At 45.0% G+C, this 10,392-nt stretch overlaps 4 protein-coding genes across 4 annotated transcripts in view; 1 reads left to right on the top strand and 3 right to left on the bottom strand.

The window, feature by feature from the left end:
- The window catches only part of LOC108552541 (probable cytochrome P450 12a5, mitochondrial), a 4,511-nt gene extending 2,505 nt beyond the window's left edge, over positions 1-2,006 (bottom strand). Inside the window, 7 exon segments of the mRNA XM_017907151.1 lie at positions 6-116; positions 182-432; positions 503-644; positions 714-836; positions 898-1,009; positions 1,545-1,904; positions 1,907-2,006. Of these exon segments, the coding sequence (XP_017762640.1) occupies positions 6-116; positions 182-432; positions 503-644; positions 714-836; positions 898-1,009; positions 1,545-1,904; positions 1,907-2,006 (1,199 nt within the window).
- A 285-nt stretch (positions 2,007-2,291) lies between these two features.
- LOC108552549 (H2.0-like homeobox protein) lies at positions 2,292-4,378 on the bottom strand. The gene is made up of 4 exons (XM_017907160.1): positions 4,258-4,378; positions 3,884-4,096; positions 2,719-2,909; positions 2,292-2,483 (listed from the first exon to the last, which is right to left on the bottom strand). Exons 1-4 carry the CDS (start codon positions 4,361-4,363, stop codon positions 2,292-2,294), a joined length of 702 nt encoding a protein of 233 aa, XP_017762649.1. The 5' UTR covers positions 4,364-4,378.
- A 1,312-nt stretch (positions 4,379-5,690) lies between these two features.
- Positions 5,691-6,726, bottom strand: LOC108552550 (uncharacterized). Its single transcript, XM_017907161.1, has 3 exons — positions 6,575-6,726; positions 6,029-6,312; positions 5,691-5,933 (listed from the first exon to the last, which is right to left on the bottom strand). Exons 1-3 carry the CDS (start codon positions 6,714-6,716, stop codon positions 5,796-5,798), a joined length of 564 nt encoding a protein of 187 aa, XP_017762650.1. The 5' UTR covers positions 6,717-6,726; the 3' UTR covers positions 5,691-5,795.
- A 441-nt stretch (positions 6,727-7,167) lies between these two features.
- On the top strand, positions 7,168-7,630 carry LOC108552542 (uncharacterized; the record flags this gene model as incomplete). Its single annotated transcript, XM_017907152.1, has 1 exon — positions 7,168-7,630. A coding segment is annotated over one exon (390 nt), but the record flags the coding sequence as incomplete, so codon positions are not given.
- Between the last annotated feature and the right edge of the window lie 2,762 nt (positions 7,631-10,392).

Raw genomic sequence — 10,392 nt, forward strand, 5'->3', positions numbered from 1 at the left:
TCAGCAGGAGCTTCTCCAACATTGGCGAACTGTCGTCGGTCGTTAAGCTCTTGTCCGCGTGCGTTTTTCGAACTCGCAGCTTGTTTTGAGCTTGACGAACGTGTCTTGCTATGACACTGGAAGAAACGTTCACCGAGTTTGTTGGAATGAGCTTTGCGCAAGGTACTAGACGCGAACTTACTTATTGAGCACGTCGCAAGCGTCGAAGAGCTTCTTGGCGAATGGAGTCAAGAAGAATCGCCACACCTGGAAGCCAGTTTCGCATCGGCTCATGTACTTGTGAGCTGTTGTCAGGGCGTTGATGATTCTCGTCGGTTCAGACGTCGAGTTGTAACCTGCCGACTCCAAGAAACCGAGACGCTTATTGAACGTCAGGTCGCAGAAGCAGTCCATGGCCCAACGAATCATGTCTTCGTGAAAGCTCGAAGGTACCTGCAAACATCGTTTATGGTATACGAATAAGTCAAGGTTGCTAAGTCTATTGAAGACTATTGAAACGTGCCTCGTTTTGCCTATTACGTATTTTATATATCCTAGTAATAAGGTCATCGCTGATCGTGTCGATTTTGTCGAAAAAGCTCGAGGCAATTTCGTTGAAGATCTGTTCCACCTTTTCCCTCACTTCTAACCATTCTGTGCCTTGCCTGGATAACATCTCTGGGTTAATGCATCGAAATCTTGAGCGTATGAAAATTTAGCAAAGTTTTACTAACACGGAGAACGGTCCTGCGAGACGATATTTGCGATAGTTCAGTCGATAATGTTGCAGAATGTCGATTCCGCTTCGTACAGGCGTGTCTCCTTCCTGTTTAAAGACCTCCGTTATGTGTTCAGGTCTACGTGAACGAAAAACAACGATGAGCCAAGGTTTCGTTGGTGGAAAATTAAAGAGCTTACCTGTGAATCATGACAATGTCTCCGGAAAGAGGGCCATTGATCCTCACGATGCAGCCGTATTCGTTGAACAAATATTTTAACGGCGTGATATTCCGATTCCACGTCAGTCGTCCTGAAAGTAACTCACTTGAAACTTAATAGTCATTTACTTCTGTCGGAATGATACCTCGGTTGCGAGGAGGAAAAGTATACGGACTTATTACTTGTTTTACGAATACGTGTTCACTCAACGACGATTCTACAGAAGACAAGAAGAAAGATTACGCGACGATTACACACGGGCACACACGGACACACACGGACACTCGTTACACAGCAAACACGCGAGTACATGGATGGCACCTAACCTATACGCGATACATGCAATTAGCCATTGTAAACAGAGTCGTGTCTATTGACATCGATGGTTCGTCCCCGAAAATCTTTCAGCTTCTCTTTCGAGCAACTTTTTTCGCTATATTTATCCTAACTTATTAGAAATCCGAAGAGCAAGCAGACTTTGCATTTAAACGGTCTTTCATCGAGCGAACAAATTTTCTACGGTTTTGTACGATTTACTCGAAATTCATTGTAGACGATTTTACTACGCGAAAGAGACGAATCGCGTTCTTCGGATTTCTGCCTATCGGTACTTCGACGGATCGTACCCTGAGTGAATCTGTTGATTAGCAGACTGGAAAGCAGTTGCGTACCGAGGAGCGGCACGTATTTCCAATATTTCTCCCAAATCTTGAGAATCGCCGGGCCAGGAACCTCTTCGAACGGCAATGGCGATTTGTCGCCGACGATCTGAGTATCGATCTTCATCGTGGACACCTCGAATGCCGCCGGTGAGACTTCCGTGGCAGACTGATCCAGCAGAGGAATCGCTTCAGCGCGTAACGACTCGTTGATGAGAGAAGCTGCCCGAGATTGACTCACGGATGAAGCTGCAAACACATGGGTTATGGAATAACCTAACGACAGCAATGGTTTTCGAGCACAGGTATACGGATAATACCGGCAGTATCGAGACATTTCTGGCCGTCGGTCGCTCCCAGAGGCTTCGATATCTTCATCACCGAGTACTGTCGAGAGATCGACATTAAATTCGGCAACAATCGTTGCATTTTAACCGCAGTTTATCAATCCTCCACCAACACTTTGCTTCGTGGCAATAAATAACAGCCTAATTGTCCTGGCAACTGGTGACAAAAATTCAAGTATCGCGTTTGCAAGTAGCTTCTGAATGCGATCGAATATGCACACATGCGTAACATATGTATGCGCGTATCGAGATTCGAAGAGGCGGTATAAATCTGTTTACGTATAAACTTTATTTAACATAGAAATTTATCGTTACAAATTACAAGCTAAGCCGTATCGAGTGTCGTGGATAATGTACATTTTCAAATTTAAACGTCAACTTCGATCTCGACATCCTCTTCGTCCTCTGAAACAGTCTTTTCAGTTGTTGCACTCTTTGCACTGTCCTTTACCACTTTCCTAGGCGATTCCTTCTGAGAATCAGAGTTCGTCAGAGCACAGTCTTCGCTCTCTTTCGTGTGCCGCCATTTCATTCGACGATTTTGAAACCAGACCTTAACCTGAAAATAGCAGAGCCCCGATCGAATTCGGTTATTCCTTGTGACCAGGCACGAATTCTAACTAATTTGCTATATTCGTCAAAATTTTCTTCGCAATCTTAATTTAGCCGTAATTTAGATACCGTAAGAATTTTGTCGGATTTTTCTTTGAGCTTTAAACGCGCAAGATCCGATTAACGCCGATTCGCGCAATTAGGATACGGAGAAAAAGGTTTACAACGGTAAGTGTCGATACCTGTGCATCCGTAAGGCCCAGAGTGGCCGCGAGTTGTCGCCTATCGGGCTTCGTGATGTATTTTTGCAGAGAGAATCTCCTCTCCAACCCTTTCCGTTGCAAAGAGCTGAACACGGCCCTCGACCACGATCTTTTCCTCCTCGTGTTGGTCTCCGATTGATTGGTCGATGTGCTGGGGGACGATATCGGTACTGCAAATTTTCGAAGAAATGGCTAAAGCTCGGGGAACGCTTTGAAATGCCTGAAAGGTCTAGACAAACACGGGAAGAGAAGGATCCGTTTGATAAAACAGAAGCCGGGGGATTCGTTGTGGTGGGACGAGAGTGCGGATTACAAATTAGAGGGAGACGTGACAAGATGTAAACGGTAGTCTAAGCTGGATGGGTGTCTGTTTCAACAGATCCTATCCCGAACAAGAGGCCTCCAAGATTGGGTACTTCTGGCTGATTTACAGCCCTACAGAAGTATACAACATGTGTACGAGTTTAAACAGTGTGGTTCTCTCTCCGGTTGGTACGATCCTCCGTATGAATTGGACGGCCAACAGTCAGTAAGGTCATACTTATTTCGGGAACTTTATGCTACCGTTTGAAAGTGCAACTTCTATTGATGAATCCTCCGATACTGTATTGTCAGTCGTTTCGGTGCTAAAAGTACGAATTAATCTGTCACGCGCTTCCATTTTAATTTTCCGTTTGTCCCTTTACACCGGTACTTTTATAACGCGTAAACGTTTGACGAGAGAGGGTAAAGAGCGGTGGGGAGAGCGGAGGTTTTCGAGTCTTTAGCTAACCGAGAAGGGGTACGACGAAACCGCTGTTTACATCGGCTATAAACGAATGGTGGCACTTAAGATGTCGTTTAAACACGAACAGGAAACACGAGAATACACTGTCACGTAAATATTTTGCCCTACTTGCTGTCGAGTATTCGGGAGACAAGACAGAGTAGTCCATATGGTCACATTTGTTAATGACGTAACCTTCGTTTCATCGGCCCTGGAGCTCGTGCATGATTTCCGTTAAAAGGACAAGAATGATCGAGGGGCTGATGAGGTCGATAAACGATGGATTAACTGGTTCGATCGAGTCGAGCATTCGAGATTACGGACAGACGCGAAACGGAGAACGGTTTAAGAGTAAAGATATTTTTCTTTTGTTCTTACCTCTGGGGACAGGTCGAAGTGGAGCAGGTCTATAGATGCTCGAATAATTTTCTACCACCCCGTTTCCATGATTGGTGCTCCCGTAGTTTCCAGAAATCGAGGTTTGAATGTAGGAGAACGGGGGACAAAGTCGAAGGGCTTCGCACCTGACGCAACTTCCGGGACAAGGACACCGCACCGTGGAAAATTGTACCGGAAGCGGCCTAAGTATATCTTTCGAAACACACATATTTATTGAAAAGCTGACCACATAGGCGAAACACGCGTTTCATTTAGTAACGAATACTTTTTTCCCTCGGAATCGAGCCGATTAATGAAAATAAAGAGAACGATTCGAAGATACGCGATAGACAGCTGTTTCCGGTTATTCTCACCTGACTTCTTCGACGAAATTTCATCCGAGAGTATACGCTCTACGCCAAACTTTAATTGCTTCGAACAATTCGTGCCATCTACAACGCGAGTTTTCACTTCGTTCATCTTTTCGAATTTGGAATTTTTATTTCTTATTTCTCTTTTCGGCGGGGAATTTTCCCTTCCAATCACTGCAGCGAGATTTTCATCAGCCCGCGTGTGTCATCGGTTTACACTTTCGGCGAATTCGACATTTTCCAACAACTCGGTTCACTCGAAATCGCAACTCAAATAAATTACGCACAAGTACACTCCACTGGATCACACGGTTTATGTCATGATCAAAAGTAGGCACGGTGTTTTTGACAATGATTCGGCTCCTCATCGACGATTACAAATGAAAGACGATCGAATTATCGATTGGCGACGCGAATGAAAATAGTTAAGGGTTAAACAATGACTTTCACGGAAGTGCATCGGAATGAACGAGTGAACGAGTTCCTGCCATGTTCAGGACGGAATTTGGTTTAAAAAAAATCATCGGAGCTGGCTGCAATTTCGTCTGTGGGATTGGTCCATACGGGAGCTGTAGGCGTGGCTCTTAGAAGATTGGTCCCTGAAGAACGATGAGTCTGATGTCAGTCTCGATGGAGCATTGCTCGGTAGTATTCCCGCTTCGTTGCGTTTAACCAAAATAAATATTATAGAATATATTTAACCGATAAAACGAGATAAATCGTTGACGCGTTTAAGCCTAGGAATCGTATAAAAATGTGACACGGAAAGAGCACTGCGACGCAGCTAGACGTAATTAGTACTTTATTCGAATATAATTTGTTATATAGATTACAATTACTCTAAACTGACCCTTTCGTGGAAATTATATTCTTTATATTTACTACTAATTAACCGCTATCGCTAGCATTAAATTAACACGATTACATCGGGGAATCGTATAAACGAAGTAGTTACGAACGCAATTGGTAATCTCCGTTAACGAGAAGTAGCGGAAAAATGAAGTTCCAGAAATACATGAAAATATGCTATTCGGGTTATACATATCTGTGGAATAATAGCATAGAGACGTATGGTTGATGATATCTCTGGAAGCCATATGGTTATCTTTGCATGCAGACTTTCGGAGTATACAGTCACTTAGGTGTTTATTTGAAGAGCCATGTTTGAAGCAGCCTCTACCCACATGCTAAGAATATTCTTCGGGATATGTACACACCGTGATCCTCTATTCGATTTTATTAGGTTTTAGGATTTTCAAGAGTCCGGCGAATCATGATAAGCGAACCCCTAATTGAGTCCGTCGATCAAGATCGGAAATTTTTATCGCGAATCTCTCGTATTTTCGCGTCGATCGCCGGATCGATCCAACGATACGGAACTCGCATTTTCCAACCTGCACCACCTCGTCTGCCGTAATCGGCACGCGTGCGGAAAAATTTCAGTCGCTCGGCGAAAATTGAGAGACATTAAACGGAGAACGTGTGCTTCGTATTTACCCTTTCACGAGCGTACGTGGTGTAAAGGCATCGTTAATTGTACATTAATTGTACATCGCGTACGATTTCGACAGCAGGATCAATCCTCGGTACAGCTTCTCGATCTCCGTGTCGTTTACTGGAAGATCGAGGGTCGGGACGTTTCGTTTAGGACGATTATAGTTTTGCAAAGCCTGCAAGTTCTGAAACCCGAATGACCTTTCTGTAACTAGAACATTTGAACCGGCTTCGTTCTCGGACTTTGTTATTCATCGCGTAATTCGAGAAGTCGACTCACCGAGAGCACTATAACGTTTCCATTGCTCGTAGTTGCTGCGTTTTGACGAATTCCTGTTATTATAAGAGTGAGCAGATAGCCACCGAATGCGAGGAACGAGAGCGCCGTGACCGATAATTGGAAAATCTTGGAAATTTTCGTGTCTTTCCCTTTCTCGTCCGAATGATCCTCGTATCGTCTTATCGGTTTCCTGTTCGTTCTCTTTAAGGCCTGGGCGACAGGTAACGACAACGGAAGCGCTCTGCTGGATATTCCCTCGGCCCGTTCGTCATCCTCGACAACATCTACGAACGTAAATTTCCTTCATTCCTTTCCCGCCTTTTAACCACTTCGGGCAGCAATTTATTAGCTCTACGAACACAGAGTTACCTCCCATTTTTACGAGAGATACAACGTACACGCGTATTCATCATTGGACGATAAACTTAACTACCCGTGAGAATATACTGGAGCAAATTTATCGAGAATTATGTTTGTTATATTATTCAAGATCGTGCTTGGATACGAGAAAAGCTGGTCCCTCGAGAGGTTAACCGGAGCGTTTACCTTCTCCGCCCACGAGGGAGGACTTTATTTGGATCAATTCACTCATCGGCAGTTCGCTCAAACAAAGTACTTCCTGATCGTAGAAAGACGTTCGGTTCGCCAGTGTAACGTCCAAGAGAAGAAATATCGACAGGAACCACATCGTCGGGGTATTCGTCTGTTTGAAATTTCGAAATTGCAAATCTCGCGAACGTTTCGGTACCAACCGATGTTTCCCGAACGAGGCTCGTTTGTTACTAACTCGACGAGTTAACGAGGCACGATTGTCCTCCGAATCCCGAGGTCTCGTTTCTTCTGCTTGGTCGACAAAGCGAGAAGAGTCTCGATCGTGGTCATCGCGCATCGCGAGCTAGGAAGAGGAACGTGACGAGACGACAACGTGGAAATGGGTAATCAACGTCCGCTAGAACCAGGTCGAGTGCGATTTTCAGTGTTCGAAGAGCTTCAGCCGAGCTATAATGCGCAAGTTTCTCTGCATCTCCTTTTGCGTCTCCGCTATGCTGACTTTTGCTCTCGCTTCACGCCAGGAGGACGATGGTCAGTCACGGTATTCGAGTTTAACGACGAATCATCCGGTTTGCTAATTGCTCCGACGCTTCGTAGGTGTTCTCGACAAGATAAAAGCGGGTCTGGAGTACGCTACGAATTATCTGGAGACCGCGAAGGACATCGCTGATCTGGTGGCGAAGAGCTTGGACCGTAATCAGGAGAAGAGACGAGGCGAGGGTGAGGACGGGAAGAAAAGCGAAACTTTTGGACCTTCGAACGTCGTGTCGGCGTTCTTTCGACTCTTGGGACTGGATTCGCAGAAGATCACGGCGATCGCTGTCAACAGCGTGATATTCCTCGCGCAGATGGTACGTATTCGACACTTTGCACGCGGACATGGAGTAACGGCGAGTGCATCGATCGCAGATAAGCGCGTTGTTCAACCTGAAAGCCACGAAAGAGAGTCCTGCGAGGAGTCTGGAAGACGAAAGTGACGTTTCGTCTTGGAATCCAGCTAAACTTATCACCGAGAGCAAGAACGAGAGAGTGAGTCGGCCTGAATCGAGAAACGAAACGGAAATGGAAAGCTACGAGATAACAGAGACAGGGAATTATTTTGTTCGTAGATACAAAGTTTGGTGGAGCAAGCTCGGGACGAGAATCTGCCTGTTCGATTGATCGAGAGGATCGACGAGGTAGGCTTCGCGTGCGTGAGGCTGCTCGTGTGCAAGATCTCGCCGGTGATAAGGGCGGCGCAGAATTTCCTGAAAAACGAAGACCGTGGCGGATCGAGCAGGATGACTTCGTGGCTGCCCAGCAGGGACGAGTTCGAGGAAAACAGCGACGAATGCGAAAACACGCATACCGATTGCGGTTTATTTTCCTAGCTGTAGTTATCGAACCGAGCTGTAGTTTATTTAACTTTATTTGCCGCGAACTCGGTCGGGAGAGGAAACGACGATAAGTCTGAAGAAATTTTTCTGCCAAGCTGCGAAACTGAAGCTCGTGTAAAATTGGCGCGTCGATTCGATGGGAAAATAGCCGAGAGACTCGTAGCCGCGTGGTACATGGCAGCTGCGTGTGTAGTGTGGAATTGCTAGGAGTCAAGGTGTTGGTTTGCATAGCATATATATTTGCGTCCATACAAATATATACTATATTACAGAATATACAAGGTATTCCAAAATTAATTTACTGAACGTCGAATTTGGTAATTATCTTTGGTGTTCCGCCAAGTACTCGTCGACGGACGAAAGGAAGGAAGTAGCGGCAACAGCAGCAGCGAAGACGAGACCACCGTTTATTCGAGATAAACAGCGGGTGAATTAAATTTGGCAATACCCTTTATATTTCCAGCCATCTCGAAGATGGTCGCGCGCACGCGCACTCGATTATCCGGAATAAAATCATATTGCTTCAAGTCGTTTAATCTTTACAAACAACATTCGTGTCTCTTGCGAGTTACATAAGGAAAACGCTCGCGATCGTGGTAGAACCGAAGTCGAAGCGTTTTCGCGGAAAAATAATCTCGATCGCGTAACGAGGACGCTTAACGCGCAGCCTCGTTGATATTTAACGAGACTTAACAAAAATATTCATCGATAATACCTTTACGGAACGCATTGTGCGAGTGGCGTATTATAACCAGTCACGTAACAAAACTGCGCAATCGCGCGACAAAACGAACTATTCGCAAAATTATTGCACAAAAGCACCTTTCTTCGATCGGCTCGATTAACGATAAATAAACGCAGAGAGAATCATCGGACGTATAATATTCTTAATAATCCATCGACTTTCGAAGCGATAAACGTTCACGAATACATATTTATCACGGAGGGGAGGGGGAAGATACTTGTATGATTCGTAAGGACGGTGCTAATGAAAAATCTCTACTATCCGAGACCTTCGTAAGTCGAACGTTTCAAAGTGATCCTACGATTTCAAATATCGACTCGACGCCCTAACGATACTTTAACTTTAAATCGATACAAAATCAACTATATAGAGTCGGCTCGATCGCTGTCTTTAACGTCGATTAATATCAGGATCGATCGCTAAGTGAACGAAATTCGAATGAAACGTGGATGGATAACGAGACGGTAACAAGAAAGAAGGAACCATTGGATGCAACGACTACGTTGAAACAAGGTTTCTCGCGAAATTACCGGGGAACCTTCTACCGTGTAGTCGCGTGTCTGTCACGCGTGTGCCACACTGTAGAAACCTTAATTGCTCTACGCTATACATCTAATGAGATCAGTATTATTGCGAGCTATATGTCGTCGGGGATTAAACGTCGATTGAACGTGTCTAAAATCAATAGTAATCGATACGATAGAGTAATTAGTCGCCTCTGGTGATCGCTCGCGATCCAGAAACCTTTCTACTTCGCCAAGAACGGTGATCACCGTCGTGGTTGCGCGTGATACGGTTTAGAATGTCGATTATTACGAAAGTTTGGCATTTGAGAGACGTCGTGGTAAACGCAGCATTGAGCTTCGGACGCGCTCCAAGTTCGAGGCTCGAACAAGTGATCGACGAACTGACTCGTGTCGTCTTTACGGAAACCCTGTCTACTATGGTATGCGACTTACAACGATACACGATGATTAAGTAACTCGATACAAAAGCTAAGTTTTTCCGTTCGCAATTGTCTCTGTGTCTTTTCTTACTCCCTCTCCTTCTTCTCTCGCTTTTGATTCAGATTATCACATACGATCCGATAAAACGAAAACTGAATCGACACTTCTCACGTACGTCGAAGATCACGCGTCGGTTTTATCGCAAATCCGTCTCAAACGCGTTGAACGTTACGCGAAGTAATTCCAAGTATCCGATACATGTATGTTATAGTAAATGTACGTGATATTGGAGGTACGCATATTATTCATTCTCGATATACATTTACGGAAAAATCGATCTCGAAAATATATAAAGGTTCAACAGACTGTCGGGGAGAAAAGGAACCAGCGGCTCGTGTCCAGCGACACGACCCTCGAGAAATTCTTATTTACAACGCAACTCCGTCGCGCCTCTATATACCGTTGTTTGCGTGTCACGCAAATTCACACACATTCGGCTCGTTTGCTCAACGATTCGCGAGCTTTGCGCGCTGAACCGGGCGCGATGATTCGTACCGTTTCCCTTTACGAAAGTCTTCCGTTTTTACATGGTCATCCACTGTAATGTTAAAGTTTAAGCTATTAAACGAACAGTGCCTGGTGAAAATTCCTGGCCGATTAATTACAACTTCATCGTCCGGCAGGCTGCTGTCTTCCCGATAAAACTTTAACGTACGCCTATGCGACCGAGCGTTTCTTTTCCTT

Source organism: Eufriesea mexicana, unplaced genomic scaffold (assembly GCF_001483705.2).
Source record: "Eufriesea mexicana isolate 0111107269 unplaced genomic scaffold, ASM148370v2 scaffold7050, whole genome shotgun sequence".
NCBI classification, from domain to species: domain Eukaryota; kingdom Metazoa; phylum Arthropoda; class Insecta; order Hymenoptera; family Apidae; genus Eufriesea; species Eufriesea mexicana.